We start from the raw sequence: 23,978 nt of genomic DNA on the forward strand, positions 1-23,978 counted from the left end.
GACTAGGCAGCATATGCTGTAGGAGTGTTGTTGTGAGTGTGCGGTGGTGGAGACGGGTCTCCGTGACTAAGCCTGATGTGTCAATCTGCGATGGCGCAAGGCCTCTGGCTATCACAGCCCGCTGCTGGGGCGGCGCCGCGGCAGGGGCTGACATCAGTACCATATGTCCACCAACAGCTCGAGCAGCCAGTCGACCAGAGACAACACTGCCACACACCAACAGTCCTGGCCAGGATTTATGGAACACTAACAACTCGCCCACTTACACACACGAGCAGGGCACGCACACACGCGCACACACACACTCACACTAGTGTGTGCTAATGAACGTGTTCAAGATGTGTACGCTGAGGTTGCTGTATGTTTAGCTTGCGTGAGCAAAGATGAATGTCTAGTCTACTCTAAAGTCTCTGACGGTCTTATTTGAAGGTATGAGGAGTCCTCTAGTGGTCGACATTATTACTGCAGTTAGAATGATACCGTCAAAAAAAATACATGGTCTCAAGGGCCAATGGTGTTTTCCTCAAAGTTTGGAGCTTTAATTAGTGGCTTTTATGTCTCATCTATGCATTGGTTTCAGAACAAATGTCTGATTACGAGTATGCCTGTCATTGCTCACTAAAACACATACACACACACACACACACACACACACAAACACACGCGCACACACTCACAAACACTATATTCCCGGTGTAGATCAAAGCAGGGTTTCTTTGAAAATGACAGTGAGATGATACTTGATGTGATTATAATGAGAATGCTGAGCCATCTGTCTTAATAAGATCCTCGGGCCCCAGCGAGATAAGAGAGGGCCTCTTACCCCAAGCAATTGATGTCTAGCCTGGTCCTTCTGTTTGCAGTAGCAGCACACTGCTTCTATTCATACAGATAACCATGGTAGCCCGGCCGGAACATTAGCTTTTGATATCCCTTCTCCCCATGAATCAATACATCAAAACAGGTATGAACACACCAGCGCAGTACGGGTAAAAGATTTATTTGACTGTTTGAACTCTGAAGGTTGATTCAGGGTTCTGAAGGAGTCATAATATACAATGACATCAAAAAATCCGTTCAAGGGGCACGGGTTGTTCGCCCAGAGTTGGAAGAGTAAACAAGGACGGAAAACATGGATCTGAGCTACAGCAATCTAGGAAGAGTGTCAGAGGAGGATCAGAAGTTTAATTAGCGTTTGTGTGATTGGTATTCATTCCTTACAGTAAATATGGACCTTCAATGGTGATCCTGGATTTCAAACCGGAGCCCCAAGTCCGCCTTGGCGAACCAAAAGGCGAACAAGAGGGATAATACAAAGTACCACTAGGGATTGGTAATGGCATCGAGCATATGGATCACAACAATACAGAAACACACGCACGTTTGCTTAAATGGAGGTGAGTGTCCTTAGGTCTATGGTGCAACAGTTTACCTGCTCAGGTGAATAACGCAGACCAGCGGAACAGAACGGATACTAGAACCTAACCTGTATGAACTAAAGGTTGTTATTTTGTTCATCTTGGTATTTCATCATCCAATAACTGGTTGATGGGACCTGTCACCTCCATTAAAGGAAGGGTTTCGGGCGGGCTGAGGATACACAGGCACTTCAGAGAAAGAGACACAACACCACGACTTCAATTAAGGCACAGCTACTACACCCACTATATAAATCTTTCTTTGGGGATTACACTACACATGATCCCTTCAATGCACGTGTACAGACACAAATGTGCGCGTAGACACCCCAAACACACACACACACACACACACACAGTTGACTTACATTAAAGCTCTTAAAAGAACTTAAAACTGTTGCTTTTTAAACGCACAGCAGTTGAATATATATATATATATATATATATATATATATTGAGGAGTTGCATTTGACAAGATCACGTTTCCATTTTCCTTTTCAACAAAGGAATATAATAAAAGGATTGAACAAAGACATCTCATCATAGAATGTTTTGGAAGTTATATGCTCATTAAAAAGCTGAGAAAAATAATTATTCTTTGGGTCTACTTCAGTGATAACCACCTATTTTTTTGTCTATTTATTCTCTGTCTCAGGCATTTATCTTTTATTTCCAAAAAAGAGACAATAATAAGGGGGAAAAAAACAGGAGATTCTTTTTAAACTTCAGCCCCAGAGGAGATACAGAGACAAGGATGAGAGCATCAGCCGATAGAGGTGAACTACTGTCATTGTGTCACACAATGTAACACAACTTGTTTATGACGCACATACAATTGGGGTCATTCTAAACCTAAACCAATTAATGTGACGTCTCATCAATGCATATATCTCATATCTGATGAGCATTGAACAAAACAAATAAAAATAAAAATAAAAGCCCAATAACTAAATGTAGCACACGGTCTCATTTAGTGTGCAGAACATACATTCAAATGCTTTAAGATGTTTTGCACCTTCCTATAGTAACCATCCACAGCAGCTTACTAGTGGCCTACTACTAGTATTCAAACCCCAGTAAGGAACTCTCTGTTGTCTAGTATTGAACATTGGCACCATTCTAGTCTATCATGACCTGCCTGGCCCACCTACTGTTGTTTGGATCAGCACCTAGCATCAACACAGTATTTGGGCGCAATGTGTGCATGAGGGCAAACACCTCATAGGCACGCATGCGGAAGCACACGCACACATAGGCGATCAAAAGGTGTACGCACACCCAACATGAGTGTGGTACATCAACGCACGCTCTTACCCAGCTATACTGTGAATGCATTGGCCATGTGTGACAACTTAAATGGACCCCACCCCCCCACCCTGCTCCCTTAATAACTCATTTGAATGTCTGATTCCCAATGACAATCCGAAAAAGATGATTGGAATTTTCTTAAAATCAGTAGTTTCCATGGCAACGGTTCTCTTCAGCTCCTCAATCCCTTTTTTTGGATCCCTACTCTCTCTTTTTTTTCTCCCTCTCTCTCTCTCTCTCTCTCTCTCTCTCTCTCTCTCTCTCTCTCTCTCTCTCTCTCTCTCTCTCTCTCTCTCTCTCTCTCTCTCTCTCTCTCTCTCTCTCTCTCTCTCTCTCTCTCTCTCTCTCTCTCTCTCTCTCTCTCTCTCTCTCTCTCTCTCTCTCTCTCTCTCTCTGTGTGTCCTTCCTCTCCCTTCCCTCTCTCTCTCTCTCTCTCTCCTCTCCATCGTGGCTAGACAGCCACTAGAGCGATGACAGATCAGTGTGGTGATACGGGTGGAACAGTCTCTCTCCGAGCGACATGAGGGGTGAGTCTCAACCGATGCCCTGACACCCTTTACATACTTCACTCCTTTATTTTTCGCGGCGCGGCCCACAACCAAAGAAGCACGGTAGAGGTACGGGACGGGGTACGGCGTCGGTTGAGGTGCACCCCTCGCCGGCAGATCCAGGGGCGTGGGACGAGGAGGAAGTGAAGGAGCGGGAGCCTGAGCTGCCTTAGCGTCGGGGGCAGAGCCCCTTCTTATGGGCCATCAGGACCGCTGCCGTGGCGACAGAGAGGAAGGCGGTGAATCCCAGGAACTTCAGGAAGCCGCCCACTGAAGGCATGTGGCGCTCCGCGAAGGTCTCTTCGAATGGGCGGGGGACGACGTCCTGTGGGAGTGCAGAAGGAGGCCCCAGGAGATTGATTAAGAAGCTGCTTTATTTATCTTTATACAGTTTTTTCTGTTTTCGACGATTTGTGCTTGCGTTCAATACACAAAAGAACTGGCACCTTACCAAAGACTCAGGCTCCTCTTGCCAGATTTGATTCTGGGGGATTTTACCCATGGCGTGCAAGATCTGCAATGGAAGATTTGTGTTTAGAAATATATCCAAGCACCATATCATATATCAATCACACAAAACATGATTTATGTCACATTAAACCGGAGGGTAAAGGGGAATTGGCGTTGACTTTTGAGATCATTCAGATATTAAAGTTTGCGTTTCGCAATGATTGTCAGTCTGGCCTTGGTTGGCCAACAATTTATATCCAAATATGGCCATGGCCTTACATAAAAGCCTGCCAATCTGATTAAATCACTGAGTGGTGTGTTTCTCTCCTCGCTCTAGATGAATCCAGTTGGGAGTAAAGCAGTAAACACTATTCAGTTTATTTCTTAGACAAACATTTTCTGTTTACTCTGTCGAATTTAGCACTTTCCTTGGGAGCCACCATTGTTTTTAAATTGGCTCACTGCAGCCCTCAGTGCTTTGACATGAACTCAAAATCCCTCGCCCAAGCACTGATTGGTCCTATTATCTTTATAGAAAAGGCTTCCAACGGGGCCAGACTGATTTGCAGAGAGCAACAGAATGTGAACTCGCAAAAGATCTGAAAAGCCTCATGAGGCTATGATTGGTTGTGGGGACTGGTGGAGATTCTGGCTCGTTTCATGGTATAATAAAACAGTGTTTGGTGTCCGTTTGTTTGCTGACCTCCCTGGCAGCTCTCTCCCCACTCTGGACGGCACCCTCCATGTATCCGCTCCACTCCGTGGCCGTCTCTGTGCCTGCAAAGAACAGCCTGTCCACCGGCTCTCTCAGCACCCTGGGAAGAAGCACACACAAAGCTTTGAGCGCTTGCAGTGAAAAAACAGCAAAAGAAAAGCCAGCCCTTGAAATACAGTGGTGAGTGAGTGAGTGAGTGAGTGAGTGAGTGAGTGAGTGAGTGAGTGAGTGAGTGAGTGAGTGAGTGAGTGAGTGAGTAAAAGCAATAGAGCTGGATTTTCTTTCTCTCTTCCTCTCTGCTCTCTCCCTCGCTATATTGCTCAGCCGTTTCCTTTGGTTAACGGTCTAAAATCGAAATGTGCTCATACAGAGACAGGCTAAGTTTGCCTCAAAACAGGTATTTTCACAGTGCACGGACCTCAAATTACTAGTAGGCTTAATCTTTGACCTACCGGCCAAACTGAGTGAGGATCCCGGGTGGGTAGTAGGCAGTGTAGCAGCCTCCTGAGTACTGTTCTTCACACCAGTTCTTCTCCTCATAGTGGATAGGCTGAACACAAATACACACACATACACATACACATACACATACACACACACACACACACACACACACACACACACACACGCACAAATCAATCCCCAGCCACATGTGTCACTTTTTACCGTAATGCTCATACGAGGTCTCTGTTGAACTCACATGCAGAGCTTCCTCTGTACCCAGCACTTTGGCGTAGAGCTCGCAGATCTTCTTCAACCTGCACACAACACGCAGGGCTTAAGACACAGGCTGTTCAGACCCCCACAGTTTAGACAACTTATGGTTTAGACCCCCAATGTGGTTTAGACCCAAAGTTTAGACAAAGGCTGTTGACTCTCACACAGTTAAGAAACGTATGGTTTAGACCCAAGTGATCTTAATGATTCAGGCCGATATTTTTTAACCCAAACAGTTTAGATCCAGACGCTTTATACATACAAAGTTTTGACCCAAATGGTTAAGAATCAAGTGGTTAAGACCCAAGTTTAGTTTAGACCTACCCGGTTTAAACCAAAACAGTTTAGACCCACACAGTTTAAACCAAAACAGTATAGCCCCACACAGTCTAGACTCGAGTTTTTTCATAACCAAGGCAGTAAACAGACCGAACAGAGAGGCATTGTGGGAACATGTCTTTCCATTACCTCTCTTCTTTGCTCAGGACTGAAAGCTTCCTGCATTTGCGGGCGAGGATGAATCTACGAGAAAAGGTCAGAGACAGAAGCATAAGACTCTACTAACACTTTTCCTCACACCCTGTCCTGGACTGCTGCTCAGCACAAAGACGGCTCGGCAGTTATAGGATCCGAACTAAATGTTTGTAATGTGTTCACCCCATAATAGCCGGGACACTCCCATCCGGTTTGGTGTCGTCCAGTGTGAGGCCAATGGGAGATTCTTCGTCCTCAATGATCATGGTGCCACAGAAGCCTAGGCATAGACACACACACACACACACACACACACACACACACACACACACACACACACACACACACACACACACACACACACACACACACACACACACACACACACACACACACACACACACACACACACAGAAAAACACATGGACACACACACGGACAGGGAAACACACACAGAAAAGGACACACACACAGACACATGGACACACACACACAGACAGCCACAGACACAGACACAAATACACACACGTTATTAAGTGTGAAACACACATGGGCGACTTCACAGTTCACAGTATGTGAGTGTTTGATTCAGGAGGGTCCAGCCCCAAATCCTTACCCATCTTCCTCCAGAAGTTCTCCTTGTAGTACACCATGCACTTGATGACCGAGCCCATGGGCACGCGGTTGATCAGCTGGTTCCTGAGCGGCGGCAGCGCGGGGTTAAAGTGCATCTTCAGGTTGAGGGCTGGGGGCGTGGCCACGATCACATAATTACCCTGGGAGGAAGACGCAACCACACACAAGCACAGACAAACAGACACACGTATACACACATTTAAAAACACACCCACATGCACATATAAACACACACACACACAGACACAAACGCCAATGCAGAGTCAGCCACATCATTTCTTAAGGATTAAATTGACCCCTAGGTGGCAGCAGAGGGCAATGTAAATTTAATGTAAACGTGTGCTGGCTGAAGACGGCCACTAGGAGACCATTACAATGCTCATTCAGCTATTCACAAGACAAGATGGTGTAAAACCTCTGCAACCCTGATCCTGACGACCTCTGACCTCACTCCTTTGTCGGGGTCCGCTGACATCGACGTGACAGTCATGTGACGCTACTTACCAGCAGACCTGCCGGCTTCCTGCCTCTTCACTCCTAGAGGCCCATGTAGCACTGCTGGTCAGTGTTACTTGCTACTACTGCAAAACATACTCTAAATATAGGCCTTTGAGAGTGACCTTGTTTCAGCGTTAACACTAACCCTATGCCCTCACGTGTGTGTGTGTGTGTGTGTGTGTGTGTGTGTGTGTGTGTGTGTGTGTGTGTGTGTGTGTGTGTGTGTGTGTGTGTGTGTGTGTGTGTGTGTGTGTGTGTGTGTGTGTGTGTGTGTGTGTGTGTGTGCACCAGTGCTGCTACTCACCTGTGGGACTCGGACTCGGTCTCAACCAGGGCCCAAAGTTAACATCTGCCCCCATCCCGTTACTGATTTTCTTTCTTTCTTCAATTTGATTCAACCAGAACTCATTTATTTATCTTTTTCAACTTTTGGTATATAGCTTTCAAAGGTTTGTAAAGGGTCAGTGTCTTGAAAAGCGCTTCAAATAAAACGTGTTATTATTGACCGTCCGCAAGTCACCAAAGGATGAATAAGGAAAAAGATTTGCTAACTGACACCTTAGTTGCTGTTTGTTATTGACTGCTTTTAAGGTGTCACGAGCACCGCTGGGGATTCCCGCTATGATCATTAGAGGCTGGTACTAGATGTGCCCTCTCTGCATGATAAACACCATGCTAGCTCTAACTCACTCACCATGTAGGTCCGATGGTCCAGCGTCTCCACAGCCACCAGGACGCCGCTCTGGTCGATGCCGCAGACAGGTGACTGCAGAAGCACCTGGTCGCCCAGCTCTCTGGCCATGCTTTCGCTGATCTGGCCGGAGCCCCCCACAAACTTCCTCTCCTGCCGGGAAGAGAAGCTGATTGGTTGGTTGGTTGGGGTGTGTGTGTGTGTGTGTGTGTGTGTGTGTGTGTGTGTGTGTGTGTGTGTGTGTGTGTGTGTGTGTGTGTGTGTGTGTGTGTGTGTGTGTGTGTGTGTGTGTGTGTGTGTGTGTGTGTGTGTGTGTGTGTGTGTGTGTGTGTGTGCTGCCTCACTCTATGGACCAAAATCCAGTTATTAAAAGTTATTCTATAAAAGATATATCTTTTACATATTTAAAAATATAAGCGGAAATAGTTTCCATGCAAACAGCAATAACTACAATGTACAGATACACAACTCCTGCTGGGCCAGAGAACGTTATCTGAATGCTTTCCCACATTGAGTGGCGCCTGTTTGTTTCAACCAGCAAAACTCTTCCTAACAGGAAATGACACAGGATGCTTGACATGTTCTACTCATCCATACTCATCAACAACCCCCCACCAGCACCCCTTTCCCCATGGCAACAGGAACACTCAGCCTTTTAAAGTATTGCAGAAGAATGACCTCTCCCCAGGGCTCCAAGAAGACAGCCATTGTTAGGGTAATGCTGTGCTGATTTAAAGAGGGTTGGGGGTGGATGTCCATCTATCTATATATCTATATATCTATCAACTATCTATCTATCTATCTATCTATCTATCTATCTATCTATCTATCTATCTATCTATCCATATCTATGGGATCCAGGCAGAGAAAAAGACAGGGACAATAACAAAGTGTATATGCACTCACTGGCAGGCACCAAGCGCATGCACACACCCACACCCACACCCACACACCCACACACCCACACCCACACACACCTGTCCTCCGTTGCTGGTGGAGAAGATCCTCATGATGCCTCCACACTGCTTGATGTACCAGAGGAACCAGAGGGCGGACACCTCGTGGGGCTCCGACGTCACGTTGGCGTTGACGAAGAGCGTGGCGAACCGGCGGGCGGTTCTGAGGGGGGTGGGGGGGGGGGTCAAAGGTCAGCTCCTCTGTCTTTGAGCGTTTGGCTTATTTAGGAAAACGAGCCGCACCGCGGACATGTCGTTAAAGGAGACATGTTATACCACCGGGCGTGCGTGTGATCAGCCGTGACAGGCCCGACATCACAAGTGGGCGTGTCCACCTGGATGTGTGCTGGATGGATCAGGCTACCAGCCTACCCAGTGGACTGTGGCAAACGTTGCTCCTCTATCCGTCATACATCTAGGTGGACACGCCCACTTGTGATGTCAGAAGAGGCAGATGTTCAAAACGTCTTGTACAGCACCTGGTGGTATAATATGTCTCCTTTAAGGAGCAGGTAGGAGGGAGAAGAACCCGGGTTCGATCTCAAGATGTCCGAAGCTCCACTTGTAGGCTTTGGACATCCGATATTGAAACCCAGTACCTTTCCACTCTGAGGCAAAAACTACAACCACGAGACTATCCTGCCACGAGGTCGGAGATCGGAGGTCTTAAGAGTGGGTTTGGGATGTTCCCGTTAGGGCTGTGCGATTAATTTAATTTTGATTACCATATTTCAATTTTAGCGCCAAATGATCAAGAAACTAATAATATCGAGTTGAAACCTTTTTTTTTTATATTCATTGAAATTGAAGAACAGTTGGATATATGTATTTGTACATTATTTTCGATTCGAACATTTTTCATTTGAACATTTTGTATACTTTTTACAGGGGAATTTTCAAAGTTCTCAGTCGCAAAGTGCATTTTTGGAGAGAAATGCTGAAAAATGGCATCATGTTTTCAAACTAAAAAAAACTATCGCTGGAATAATCGTGATTACAATATTGACCTAAACAATCCTGATTATGATTTTTTTTCCCCATAATCGAGGAGCCCTGGTTCCCGCCCACTAGGCAGTGTGCTAACGGGCCCAGAGAGCCACGTCACGCCGCTGCTACCTGGTCCAGCAGAGCTTCTTGAAGAGCGTCTCCATGCTCATCTTGTCCCACTCCTCGGCATGGGGAGCCCTCCAAGGAGCCTCCCGGGGAATCTGGCAACCGCAAAGCACAGAGGGAGACGTGGGGGTGAAACCACTGAAGGGTTGGCAACAATAAAGGACTCTGGCCGTCGGTACGGAGGGGGTCCTCCATGGCCTACCTCCAGCCCCATCTCGTCCATCTTCTTGAACAGGTTGTTCAAGTCCATTAATGCCAGGGGGTTCCACATGGTGGGGAAAGTACCCTTGAAGCCATGACTCTTTCCCTGTTGAGCACAACGGAAAAATAACCATCATCGGTGTGGGCATCGTCATCCGTCGTCGTGTTCATCATCGCCGCCGTTGCCATCAGCATTGACATCATCATCATCAACATCTTAATTCTGAACGGTACCAACGAACCGAGAGGGATACTTAAACGCTACTAGAGAATTACAATGTAGCCACACAGCGGTGGGCCGCCACTAGTAACAGTTATTAGTTACTAGTTATTAGTTAACACTAATAGATTATTCATTAATAGTTCCTGCCATTTTAACAATCTTATCTTTGTAAAGATTGACAAACGCTGTTTGTGAATTGTAAACTCCTTTGAGCTTGACCCTGATTGACTTATTTCTCAAGCCAGCCAAAGATTTTACTGATGTCATTGGAGGTGAACCCAGGGCAAATAGAAAGGGATAAAGCTTTGATAGCTTTTGAACCCATGGCAGTAAAGGTTTATAGGGGGTATATATATATAGAACATGATGAAGCACATTTCGACTTAAGAGATTTGAACCATATATTATCGTCATTGTAAATGAAAGGTAGTATTTGTTTATTATGGTTTCCCCGGAAGTGTTCAGTGTTAAAAGTCCAAACCCATTCATTTAGCAGCGACAAGACAATGGTCAACGGTATTATTAACTAGTTTCTTTGTTCAGTTTCTCTCTCTACGCACAAAGGCCTGTGCATGGGCGAGGGTGAGATGGCTTTACTAGTTTATCGCTGATATTTGCACACATCTTAGTGGCTCTGTAAATGTGTTTGCCTTGAGGCTTCAAGGAAGACAAAATCAGGTCATTCGGTTGCTGAATTAGGTGAATAAACAGGACGCGTAAAGTAACATTGTGCTAGGTACCAGGCTCTTTGATCTGAGGAGAAATCCTCGGAAATTCAGTTATTCTGCCTTGGCTATTGTCTGGCTTTATGTGTATAGCTTTCAAGAAAGAACCTGGTCATCCTAATCTAAGCTCAGTAATGCCCGCTGTTGGAGATGGAGCAACAGGACTGTCGCCATGGCAATGGTGGTGGAGTGAAAAGGTAGAGGGAGAGACGGCGAGAGAGACAGCGACAGAGACAGAGAGAGAGAGAGCCCCCCCCCTCCCCGCCTGCCACCCTCTCTTCGATACCTTCTCAATCGCTAATACCTGCTACAGCGTTTAATATAAGGGCCCCTTATCTCGGCCCGATAGGAACACCTCATTAGTAGAGAAGCAGCTGCAGACCAAATGGCGGCATCTGTCTATTAGGCAGTAGTTTGCTGATAAGGGAAACCAGGCCTTGCCTTTTTTTCGGATTACGGTCCGCTATAGAAAAGCTGATTAGCTCCAAGGCTTGCGTGGAGGATGCTAACCCTAATTACACAATGCCTGCGTCCCACGTGCGCCAGCTATGGATACTTGAGTGCTGCCGTGGTTGACATGGGAACCAGGGTCACGCGTGTGCTCCGTGCTGTGATTTCCCTGCTTTGTATGTTGAAGGAGAACACCGCTACGATCATGGGGAAACCTGTTCCGTGTGTTTACGTATGGGTGCGTCCGAACGGGTCCATATCGGCTAGTGTTGAGCTTGAACGGAATGCCGTCCGGGCTTTTAAATGAGCTAATGCTCCCACTTTGAACAAACACACAGTCGTATGAATCAGGGTGTACTTCATGGCGAACACTCCAAGTGAACAAGCTGGTCAGTGAAATGGCAAGCGCTCACGGTGGGTGAATTGAGCCTAAGTTTATGTTTTTCAGCTTCGGATGCCTAAGCAATCAAAGGTTCCTCAGAAAATCATGATAGTGTGATAGTGTATTAACAGCTTGCTTGATTAACTTAATGCCGGGCTATATTTTTAGATTCTTGGCCAACCTCTCTGTTGCTTGATCATATTTAGCTGATCAGGTAACAGAGGCGTGACAGCTGCCTCGCACTACCCTGGAAATATATGCCAGTGAGACTAAAGGCTGATGAATAAACAAACTCTGCTCGTTGTTCTACCAATATAGAGATAACACTAAAATGGTTAGAAACCAAAACCAGTGGACACACTTCTTCTCACTCTGGAGTACTCACCCATGAAGATGGACTCACAATGATCTTTCCATGCATTGACAAACACAGGCCATCACAGAGACAGAGACAGACACATGCACGACTGCAAGCACACAAGCCTGAACACGCACACGCACACATTTTTGACAGAACCAGATATGGGTGAACAGTGTTTGATGAGCAATGCTGCCATGGAAACCGTGTGTGTGCGTGCGTGCGTGCGTGCGTGCGTGCGTGCGTGCGTGTGTGTGTGTGTGTGTGTGTTTATCTGTGTGTGTGTCTGGTTCTTGGAGCTAGTTCTCTGATGTGAATGTTTATCTGTGTGCGTCTTTGGAAAGAGGTTAGAAAGATGGATGTGAGGGGGATGGCCCCGCTTTACTAACAGACTGCCCCTCTCACCAAATAGAAACATCTCTCTGGGGGCTACGTAGGCTAGGCTGCTAGTTCCTCTGGCAGAGCACCAAGCGTGTAACCCCCTTTCCCTGGCCTGCATGCTAGTAGCATTCCAAGCGCCACCAAAGTGGCCAGAGTCAATAATACGTTAAAACCTGGACGTGAAAACAAGAAATGTAGAAATGTTCCCACACAATCTGCCCTTATTCCATGCTCTGATTTACAGTCACATGGAAAATCAAATGATAGCCTGAATATCGTCTGTTCTGACCTTAGAACAAGGCCGCCACTGTTTTAATGAAATAGATATGCATTGTTAATGATACCTTTATGGATATAGTGAGTTATTTGATAGGACTAGGCCGTACAAACTTGTTCCCGTCCGTAAGAAAATAAACATCAAATCCAACGAGGAACTGTCTGGTCTTGTTTCAGTTTACTATTCCACTGCTCTGGTGCAGCGGTGTATAAGTAAGTTAGGATATAGAGTCAGGGTATCCATAAGGTCTGAGCAGCTAATCGAATCTCTTAAGTACAGCCGTGCAGCGGGCTCCATGAGATACGGAGGCCGGGGGGCCAGGCCGCCCAGGAGGAGAGATCAGGGCCCGCTGCGCCCCTTCTAGGTTTCTCCCCGTCTCCTTCCCACCACTCGGAGGAGCCAAAACAGCATTAGGTGCCGACCGTGGGCTACGATCGGTATCTCCGGGTCACTAATGCTTTGGAGTGCTGGGGGGAGTGGCTGGTTATGAACCATGTGCTCTCTGACCCACAAACACATGTGTTTCAATGTCAATGATTGTGCTTCATGTTTTTTTTTGGGGTGATTGTAAATAACTAAGGCGTTTATTCTTCATTTGTACCAGTCGCGCCTGCCAGCTTTAAAACAAATAACATTCATATTTGTTATTATTGGAATTTTTCGTATTCTTCTTAACCCTCACCCGAACCTTAACCCTTTTAAGAAAGCAGTATATCCAGTTTTACAGTACGTAAATGTCCTGCTTGCTCACAACTGCCTAGGGTCAGTTTACTGACCTAAAGACTAGTATCACGTGTCCGACCCTCCACCCTCACGTGTTAGCCAATAAAAGGCACAGCCATGCATCTCCTGTGCCCTGCGACATGGCCTATTATGTACTCGAAGGGGTCAATTTTTATCACGGCACCCAAGGCCGCCCCTGGGAGTCTAATCTTATGTATGACGACATACCGAAAGTTGGTCTAAATCAAGAGCGACACCCAAAATCTGATGTCGTCCGTGTTTCTGGGATACTCACTTGATAGTGGTGCAGTAGATTCTCCTCCTCGTTGACCTTGTAGGTGTCAATGCCATATTCTTTAGCCAATCGCAAAATGCGGTTCTGAGTTGGGCCGACGTAGGCCCCGCCCAGATCAACATATTTGGCCTCCCTGTTCTGTGAGACGCACCGGGAAAGCAAACACAACCAGAAGCAGCTGTTAATAATTTGGCCCAAACTTAGTTTTTTTTGGGCGATTTTTGCATGTCTGTGTTTTGTACCCTAACGGTGAAGGTCCTTCCACCGACGCGATCTCTGGCCTCCAGAACCAATGGATTGAGCCCGCTTTCTTTCAACAGCTTGGCAGCACTCAGGCCTGTAGGAAGACGCAGAACATGGACTTAAAACACATACAGGTCTAACCGACTGCTATCTTAAGACAAGTAGACCCAGAACACTGCTTCGGAACACATACAGGTCAACTTTCACTGCGGCTTTAAGACAGGCATGGACAGAACACGGACCAGACACTGATGGTGAGCGATTCAACCTAAAAATAGATAAAGGAAGATCTCCAAACATGTTCAATGGAAATTTTGAAGCCTCCCGGGGAAGGTTCAAAGATAAACGTTTGTTGCCATTACCTAATGCACTTGGCTTTAACTGTGACTAAAGCCAATTCCTCAGGCATTCCACGGCCGAGGTTAGCTCGGGTGTCAATGTTTAAGGGAAGCAGCTTAAGTTCAGAGCATGTATCTGGAATCAAACAGTAACATACTGTGAACCGCCTAATAGGAAACCCTGTTTACCCAGAAAAGACCCCAGAAGTTTAGTTTGAGGGTGCTTTCACAACTTTGGTTTTAATCTAATCCAGAAGCGTTTCCCTCAATAGTTTGGTTCATTTGGGGTGGTGTAAACGCTCATTGGACTCTGGTGCAGAGCAAACTGAAGAGGAACGGGGGTCTGTCTCCGCTTCAAAGTTGACTGTGGTTCGGTTTCGCTTAGAAGTGGGAATGGGGGCCGACCAAAGTACAGGAAGGGATCAAAAAACAATGCATTATGGGTTGAATGTAGGACAATATGCCGCACACAAGAAATATAATAAACACATTCATCCGAGTATACGCAAACTTTGGATTAAAACGGGTCATGGTCCAGAGTGGTTTCATCAGGAGGTTAGTGCCTAAAAATATGGTTGGACGACTTAAGAAATCATATTGAAAACAAGTTTAGTTGTTTGCCTCACAAAGTCCAGCCAGAGGACCCCCTTTTCAGGAGTTAGAGCACTGGGGAATTTAGGAGGTGGGAGCTGAATGCTTTCCTAACAGAGCAACCAGATGACCGAGTCATGAGACGACCACCAGGTCCATGTCTGTCCCCTCACTGACTGCTGTTCATCCTCTCAGAACATACCAGGAGACACTGAGAGACAGCGTCCGAGCACTGTGTGTCAATAGTGCTGCTTCCCATGGGAAAGGATCGAGCTTGTACATTACATAACACAAATATCAACAAGCTGTGGGTTCTGCCGCTGGTTGGTTTCTGCGTAGGACAACCCCAGGCTAAACTCCTAATCACCGGGAGGCCTTTAAAGTAAACAAAGGTAAAATCCAAGAACGAAAAGAATGTCGTGGTTGGTTTCGGAAAATGTCTCTCATTAATAACTACAAGTCTCCTATACAAAAACAAGAGAGAGTGAAAGTGTTTATCCGTGGGTTGAGCAAGCAGTTGCTGGCTGTCTATCCGTTCCCTGTCCCAGCATGCAGAATCCTGCTGGCAGGGGAACTACTCACAACTAAAAGAGGCCTTGAATGATTTCTTCCATTGGCACACTCATAGCTAGGGTGACCGCGCGTGCGCGCACAGCGTTTTGAAGCCCAAACATGCGTCCCGCAAATTGAGACTGTGTCACGTGAAATCAATGCTTGCTCATAAAAAAGTCGGTCGCTCTCTATATCCTGGAGCCCCAGGCAGCCAAACGAACATTACTTGACAGTTCAGCACGCTACTGCTGCCACACCCACCTCTCAGTTGAACTGCTGACTAGGTTGTTGTCAACTTTTTCGTTGTTGTCATGACAGCGCACGCACGTGCTGACCAGACACACACTGGGAAAGAAGTTTTAGATGCGCGCTTGCCAATTCGAAAAAAGGAGGAAGAGACTGAGTCTGAGGCACTGCCAATTCCAATTAAAAAGGTGAGAAGGTGTCGGTACAAGAAAGACTGGGAAAATGAATATTTGTGTCAGAAAGGTATTGAGGGGGATACCGAGAGGGCTTTTTGTGACCTTTGCAAAACGTCCTTCTCAATCGGACATGGAGGGGAATACGATGTCAAACGACACCGACTCACGGAGACTAACAAGAAGAAACGTGTCCAACAGAAAGACAGAACAGAATTGTATCTTGGCACCCTTTTGTATTGTTGTCACCTTGTGATGGTGATAGGTTTGCACTCTTCTGTCTATACTGGAAAACCATAGCTTATCATAAAAATGAATGTTGCTTTAATTCTGTCTCTTATCTTTCTTCCTTATTTGATTCAGATGCGGGTGAAGAGGTTTGAGTCCTAAAGGTGTCCCCAAAGTCCTAAAGATGTCCCTAGAACACTGAACAGTATTTTTTCCTGCGCCTGCCTTTACTAACATGTATTTTTTTTTTTTTTTTACTGTTCCTGTGGTGTTGAGCAACTACAATTCCTGTTAATCCTATAATTTTACATGATAATTTGTTTAAAGAAAATAAATTGTAACGAAAAATCAATAAAATTAAATAGCTAAAGTAAATTGTGAGTGGAAGTGCATCTGTGTGTCAATTCATTGAATGTTCATTCAAGCATTATGAATCTTTATTTTTAGTAAAAAATACACATTGGTTGGCCTATTCATGAGCATACATCAGTAATTACACATGTTTAGGGGAATAGGGCATTATTAATATACAATGTAAGGTGGCATGTGCTAGAAATGGGTGAACCACTATCAGTGAGTCTGCCCGTGAAGTGGGGGCACCGCCGCGCCAGGCAGTGTCCCCCCGAACGAACCCCTTGTCCCCCCTTGGGCTTATTAGCAGGTGGTCACCCTACTCATAGCAATGGGCCACCCACCAGTGGGTGCAGTCATTTGATATACAGTCTCTCCCTGCCTTCCTTCCTTCCTTCCTCCCTCCACCCTCGCTTCCTCCCCGTCTTCCTCTACTCCTTGCGCTCTTACATTGCTTCTCCCTGGTGTTGCAGCTCCAGGCTTGAGATGACCTAATTGTCTCGTCTCCTGGGAGAGGTTGTTAAAGGGTATCGGAAGGGGGGGGGGGGGGGGGATGGCAGTGTGTGTGTGTGTGTGTGTGTGTGTGTGTGTGTGTGTGTGTGTCGTGGCATTTGGGTTAATACAGCCCCATGGAGGTTGGGCTCTGGCCTGGCTCTTGGCACGCTCCAGAGTGTTTATGTGAACTGTGAGGGCTTTGACCAGAGAACTATTGTTTACTATATCATCCGTCGAGTGCACACACCGTACGCACGCACGCACGCACGCACGCACGCACGCACGCACGCACACACACACACACACACACACACACACACACACACACACACACACACACACACACACACACACACACACACACACACACACACACACACACACACACACACACACACACACACACACACACACACACACACACACACACACACACGTAAGCAAGTGTCTTCAGGTAAGCGTGTGTGTGTGCATGGCGTCAATGCAATGTGCTGATTGCAAGGAACGCTGAGGGTGGGGGAGGCAGTTTCCCTGATAACAGTCATTGTGCTGGAACGTTAGTGCGTCCATAGTGTCCACGCCTGGGATTTTGGTCTCTATGGTGACAACGAAAGAAGCAGCTTTTTGAAGCCCAACTCGCACAAAAAGAAAATTGCACGCATTAGGCCAATCTTCTCCTTAAGTGGAAAACCTGAACAGTGCTGAGCTTTGAAACAAAAAGCCACAGCCGGCCTGTGTGTTCTTCGCAATCTTTCACAACACACACTCACTTCCCTAATCCACTCTCTTAATACTCCGAGCAACTGTCGAACCTCATGCATTTGACGGTCAATGATTATTGGAGAAGCTGTTTTCTTATGAAACATAGGGTCTACATGCACCTACAGGACAGTCATCAGAGACAAGCTCTTAACCAAGCGATCTCCCAGAGGAAGCGGACACTAATAATAGCACAACCAACACCGTAGCAGACAGCGACCGAAGGGGGAACTGAAGAGTGCTGAGAATCTGGCTATAATTTCGGTTCACAGGAATAACCACAGCTGTGATCAAAATCACTGGCAGTTATAGCAATCGGTTCTAAAAGTGTCAAAGGTCATAATAATATAATAAAGTATTATAATAATAATAATAATAATAATAAATATAATATTTTTCCAGAACTTATTTTGAACATATTTGACAAAGACAGACAGCTAACAGAGAGCGAGAGGAAGAAAGACTGAGAGAGAGTGTGTGTACGTGTGAGCGACAGAGAGATACAGAGAGACAGATACACAGAGAAAGATAAAGATAGAGGGACATAGCAAGGGAGAGAGAGACAGAGAGCCAAACCTCTGGCTACACTGTGACAGATCATTGGAAATGTTATTCTGTCCCTGAGGAACTAACACACAAGGGATAACAGAACACTCAACGGAACAGCATTCAGCATGCTGTCAGGTGTCTGCGAGGCTGCGTATCGATCCGCAGTACGAGGCCTTTACAAGATTCTCCACAATCACATTTCCCCTCTCCCCTGTTTTCAGGAGCGAGACACTTATTGGCAAACATCCACAACAAACCGATTGAATAACGATTGTCTTTTTAATTATAAAAGGTGTGTGTGTGTGTGTGTGTGTGCGTGCCCGTGCGTGCTTGCGTGTGCGTGCGCGGATTATGTGTTCATGATGCTTATAAAATAAATGTGTGCAGAAGACGAGAATAAATAAACAAAGCAACCAGCTTGCTTTGTTTATTTATTGCCTAGGCCTGACAGCCATATCAGTTTCGAAGGTTGTGTCTTCATTGTATAAAAGAGAATACCCTACAGGTTATGAAACTGCATTTAATACAATGGTAATGCTTGCAAAAGGTCCCCTATCAAAGGATCAGGTCTGCTTGATGCCAGGTCCACCCCGATCCATCCAAACCCTCAGTCAATACCCATATTGAGGGCTGGGTTTAGTGTACACTACACACATTGTCCTTTAGCTGGAACCTTTCATTATCTTCTGTGACACGGAGCTACCTGTGAACACCTGATTCACAAGAGCTGTCCAAACATCAGCTCCATGGGGCTTCTCAGGCCGTTTCAGGTCTGCAAACACCCTATCTATCCTTCATATCCTCGGCAACTCGAGATAACCGAGTACATTTCAACCTGTATTAAATGGGCTTTTTCTGTCACACACACACAGATGCTTGCAAACTCATGAGAACACACACACGCACGCGCACACACATAGACACAAACACAACCCACACACGCTTGCAAACTCATGGGAACACACATATAAACACACACACACACACACACGGACACGCAAACGCACAAACACACAAAAAACCCACATTACCATCTATTATTCTAAAATATTTGCACAGCTAATATAAACTGGCCTGTGCCTAACCCTTTCCCTGTATTGCGATGGAAAATGGCTGGAATCAGACAGCCGAGCTCAGACAGCTTAGCTGGGACAGCACAGCTCTACAGCGCCCAATGCATCAGGGACACTTGTAGGAAGGAGTGGGAGAGAGCACTTAAAAGTGCGTCCCACATTAAACGATGAGCCGTGCACCATCGGGCACCAGGGCTGACTCACAACAACATGAACAAAAGCAGTGTGCGGAGATCGGTGTGACTCAGGAACCAATCCAACAGCCCCAGCTAACTGCAGCAAGTTGTACAGGTAACTGTTTACTCACAGTTATGCATGTTTATTACCATGTTGTAATATGAATTGTGGAAGTGTGAGATAAGACCTATTATGACGGCGCCTCCGCCTTAACAACCGTTGGCTCTGAATGCCCTCCGCCGAGGTCACAACTTCCAGGAGCAGCGGTCCGCGTTTACACGTGTACGTATGTGCATGTGAGTGTGAGTGTGAGTGTGAGTGTGAGTGTGAGTGTGAGTGTGAGTGTGAGTGTGAGTGTGTGTGTGTGTGTGTGTGTGCAGCACTCGAGTTGAAGGGGGATGAGGGGGGACGGCATCCCCCTTTGGAATTAAAATGACCAAAATCATCCCCCTTCTGAAACAGCCATCCCCTGTTATTTTATCATTTAATGTAGAAATATTACCGCTATTTCATTATAGCGGTTTCCTTTTTCAATTCGGCGCAACGTTACTTTTCCCAGGGACAGATTTGACAGCGATACTGCATTCTCGGGCAGTATGCTATTGGCCGGGCCGGGCCGGGCCTTTGATCGGCCTTTTTATTTTTTTTATCATTGCTTTATTGGCCTAATCTGAGGAGAAATCTATGCCATAAACAGAAATATGATAGGCCTATATAAATTTAGCAGAGTAAGCGTAAGTAACAAATGTGTTCAAAGTTACACATGTATTAAAAATGTCGGGTTGAAATCGGACTCATAATCGGGCTCATAATTACAGTTAATGTGTCGGCGTGTGTTACAGAACGTGCACGGCTCGGGTCGGGTCGGGCTTGATTTTTCTGGGCCCGATCTAAGCTCTACTGCACGTACACACTTTGTCTCTCACTCCCTTTTCAACCTTGCAGCATCAACACAGCCTTACGCACTCCTCAAGAGGTCGAGAAAATCAGAACGTACAAGTCATCGATACAAATGCGCTGCTTGTGTACTGGTTCACGATGAAGTAACAAGAACTGTTATCATGTGGTGATTGAATCACGTGTGGTCCTGCCAGGACCACACGTTCAATGAGGCGTGCTCTCACTACGGATGAGATCCACTGGGAAAGCCTACACTAAAGGGGGAATCCAGCTGGGTTTATGGACCTGTGATGGCCAAGTTCTAGTTCAGCACACATGGGGAATGGACCATGCATAAATGGGACTCTGCATAGACATCTCGTCCATCGAGAGCTGGGTTTATGAGCCGCTGCATCGTAAAGAGATAGGGCCCAACGTACATTTCTGCTCTTCACTGGACCAAAACCCTACCGCTGTTTCGCCTTCCTCAGTCACACTCTGTCTCTCTTTCTCTTGCTCTCTGTCTAACGACACTCAAGTCTGTACCTTTGCGGAATAGTGTGCGGTACCACTTCTTCCTCTTCCCAAATGCCCTCATTAATTTGGCATTTACCCCACTCCTTCTCTCCTTCTTCTTCTCAACCTCTTTCTATATCTCTCAGTCTCTCTCTCTCTCTCTCCTTCTCTCTGTCGCTCTCTTCCTCTCTCTCTCTCTTGTTTTTTTCAGATTCCTGTTGGTGGTGAGCTGTCACAAAGGTTTAGTGTGCTAAGAAAAAGAAAAAGCTCTGGCCTCTCTCCACCCCAATCCCCGTCATCACACACTCAAACTCAAACACGCACGCACACACACACACACACACACACACACACACACACACACACACACACACACACACACACACACACACACACACACACACACACACACACACACACACACACACACACACACACACACACACACACACACACACACACACACACACACACACACACACACACACACACACACACAACCACACAACCCCCCCAGGCCGACACTCTGCTTGTCAGGGGCACAGGCAGGCGGGCTGATGACAATTGCATTTGCAGGAGAAAGGGTGACATTTCTCATGGGGAAGGAAAAGAGAGAGAGTGTGGGAGAAAAAGAGAGAGAGAGGGAGTGAGAGTGAGAGTGAGAGTGAGAGTGAGAGAGAGAGACTGAGCGAGGAAGGGAGGTAGAATGAGCGCAGTAAAAGCTACACTTTTCCCGTTGGCCTCCATCTATCTGCTGATTAGAAGACCCTGATGGTGATAGGTGGAGATCAATTCCAGCAGGGCCTGTTGTGTAATGGCCGTGCCCTGTAGACACACAGAGGGAGGGGGGGGGGGGGGGGGGGGGGTGTGGTCTGCTGCTCCTTTGACAAGAGTGATAAACCATATTCTACCTATCAGGTGACTCTTTCTGTCAGCCAAACAGGGACACCCACAGACAGACACAGACAGACAGACACAGATCCCTCGATGTTTTCTGTCCTGCAGAGACAGGAAGCAGAAAGGTAGCCTGTGATTGGACCGAGCCATCCACATCAACGCCAATCGGACATCTAAATGACAAGAGCATTACCCACTGACCGCTGTAATGGATGAGCTATTTCAATGTGGAAGGCCAGCCTGAGGCAGCGCAGCGGGGCTAAAGGTTGATGAGGCTGAAGGAACCTTGTGTTCCATCTAACCTGGTCCCAATGGAGAAGGGACTCTCTAACCCTTCATCTCAGAGTCTCCAGAGGTCATCTTTAGACATGTGATGTTGCACCTCTTGCAGCCATTGCACCTATTAAGGCTATCTGACATCGGCCCGATGTGATGGTTTGAATCAGGATGTCAGCTTTGGATCTACGTATTACAGTGATCTAAAACCAGTAGAAGTAAGTTATTACTGATGCTTATGGAATGTGTTTTTTTTGTAATTCAAATTCTATTTTGTCTAATACGGTTACTAACTGCAGGCAAAAGCTGTAGTTGGAGGCTTGTATGAGGAAAATAGTAAAGATTAAAGAGACATTAGGGTTAAAAGCCCACATATCTATTTCTTATATTTGCAAACCAAATATGAATCTGTAGATCTGATTTGGAATAATATTTGTTTGCAAGACGCAGGAGCACTATCCCACCCCTATTTAATAATTTAAAAAAAACGTGTAAAACTTGGTCGAACCAGGACAATGAAAACATTTGCCATCACGAAACATCCCATAATAGAGGCACGCAGTGTGGGAAGACTTTGATCATAAATAAGCGCGTAAACCTTGTGATACTATGCGCTTTGGGTACAAGGGATATTCTGGATGAAATGATTATTGTGTTTTCTTGTGTCTGCTATCATGACAAAGCCCCTCATTTTGTGTGACACATTTAACGTTCCTCAGTCTACATAAGAGATGGCAGAACCTCTCATGCCTGGCTAGAGACACTGCTTTCAGAGGGGTCCCTAAAAGCCCTATGTGTCTTTAAATCCAGCAGATCACACAGCAGAACAATACACACAGAGCAGTCATTGCTTTTCTCTCTGTTGTTATAGGTATCTAAAGAGGCAAGCAACAGTCGGAGTTAGTCTTATTTCGTAGGCATTGTTAATAGAGATATTACTACTGAGTACTTCTCTTTTATCTGTGATTTACAAACCTGACACACACACACACACACACACACACACACACACACACACACACACACACACACACACACACACACACACACCTCTATTTTATTATGTTTCATATTGTTTGTTCAATATATGATGTAATATTAGGCCTACATAAAGTCTGATGTCTGACATGTCTGCACTGTTTTCCAACCAAACAATGTAGTAGCCTATTATGATTGGGGGCTGGTACACCTCTTATTTGATCTAACAGAAGGCAAGGAAAATAACCCCTTCTGACAGCAAACTCACATAAGAGGAGTGACACATCAAAGTCACACACGAACGCTTGTAAATGATTGACAACAACGTGATAGATAGCGTGAACTCCGGTCTCTTGTCAATGCGTGTAAAAGCAAAACGGTAGAGGTATGACCATGCGGTCGCTGTTGCTTAGTAGGTCAAGGCACTATCAGCGAAACGCGGTGAGGGAGAGGGACTCGCGGAAAAGATGTGCCGTGGAGACGGGGAGGAAATGCATCGTGTGGGCGACACCGCGTTGAGATGGTGACCGCTGAGGCCGTCTCTGGCGAATACAGGTCGACGTTCATTTATAACGACTTCAAGAGCGTCCGACAATGCACACATTGGGAAACAAATAGGCTTAAGTGGCCGAACATTTGTATTTTTTTCTGCTGCAACAGTTGTCATGGATATAATGACTAGCACCAAGCTCACTGCTTCTGGTTGAGGGAGCAATATCAATATCCATCTCTAGCGAAGCAGTTTTATATATTTTACATTGCTGTCACGCCTTACAAAATCTAAGTTTATGGGAGAGATCATTTTAAGCCAATTGTACCTACCGGATATCCCTGCCCCTATCACGATAACATCGTAGGTGTTGTTCGGAGTAGTCATGATGCGTCGTCTTTCGGTCGCGGTTGCTATCTTCTCCAAGCTGCCGCACTCTGCTGCTCACCGCTTACGCAGAGCGAACAGCAGATAGCATCTGTATTATAAGATGTGGCCACGCCCAGCTCCCTCGACTCCGCCCACTAGTAGTAGAGGCTCTCATGTTTTGAACTCGCAGCGTGAGGGATGGTTACCGAGGAATCATGATGGTAACCGAGTAATGATAAGGGGAGATCTTTCCGAGTTA

General features: G+C 46.1%; 1 protein-coding gene across 1 annotated transcript; it reads right to left on the reverse strand.

The window, feature by feature from the left end:
- Nucleotides 1-984: 984 nt before the first annotated feature.
- On the reverse strand, nt 985-23,842 carry mao (monoamine oxidase). The gene is made up of 15 exons (XM_060039541.1): nt 23,683-23,842; nt 13,782-13,876; nt 13,540-13,677; nt 9,727-9,831; nt 9,528-9,619; nt 8,433-8,574; nt 7,459-7,608; nt 6,247-6,406; nt 5,814-5,910; nt 5,625-5,678; nt 5,140-5,197; nt 4,892-4,989; nt 4,428-4,539; nt 3,726-3,788; nt 985-3,599 (listed from the first exon to the last, which is right to left on the reverse strand). The coding sequence occupies exons 1-15, from the start codon at nt 23,735-23,737 to the stop codon at nt 3,444-3,446; spliced, it is 1,575 nt and encodes a 524-aa protein (XP_059895524.1). The 5' UTR covers nt 23,738-23,842; the 3' UTR covers nt 985-3,443.
- Nucleotides 23,843-23,978: the final 136 nt, after the last annotated feature.

The sequence above is a fragment of the Gadus macrocephalus genome, chromosome 20 (genome assembly GCF_031168955.1).
Source record: "Gadus macrocephalus chromosome 20, ASM3116895v1".
NCBI classification, from domain to species: domain Eukaryota; kingdom Metazoa; phylum Chordata; class Actinopteri; order Gadiformes; family Gadidae; genus Gadus; species Gadus macrocephalus.

Bases quoted from the DNA above. Each gene is read 5' to 3' on its own strand.
- mao (XM_060039541.1), bottom strand. From the start codon at position 23,737: ATGACTACTCCGAACAACACCTACGATGTTATCGTGATAGGGGCAGGG. The intron at 5,911-6,246 runs GTAAGGATTTGG...GTCTATGCCTAG, and splicing joins GAACTTCTGGAGGAAGATGG to GCTTCTGTGGCACCATGATC. The intron at 4,990-5,139 runs GTGAGTTCAACA...ATTTGTGTTCAG, and splicing joins GTACAGAGGAAGCTCTGCAT to CCTATCCACTATGAGGAGAA.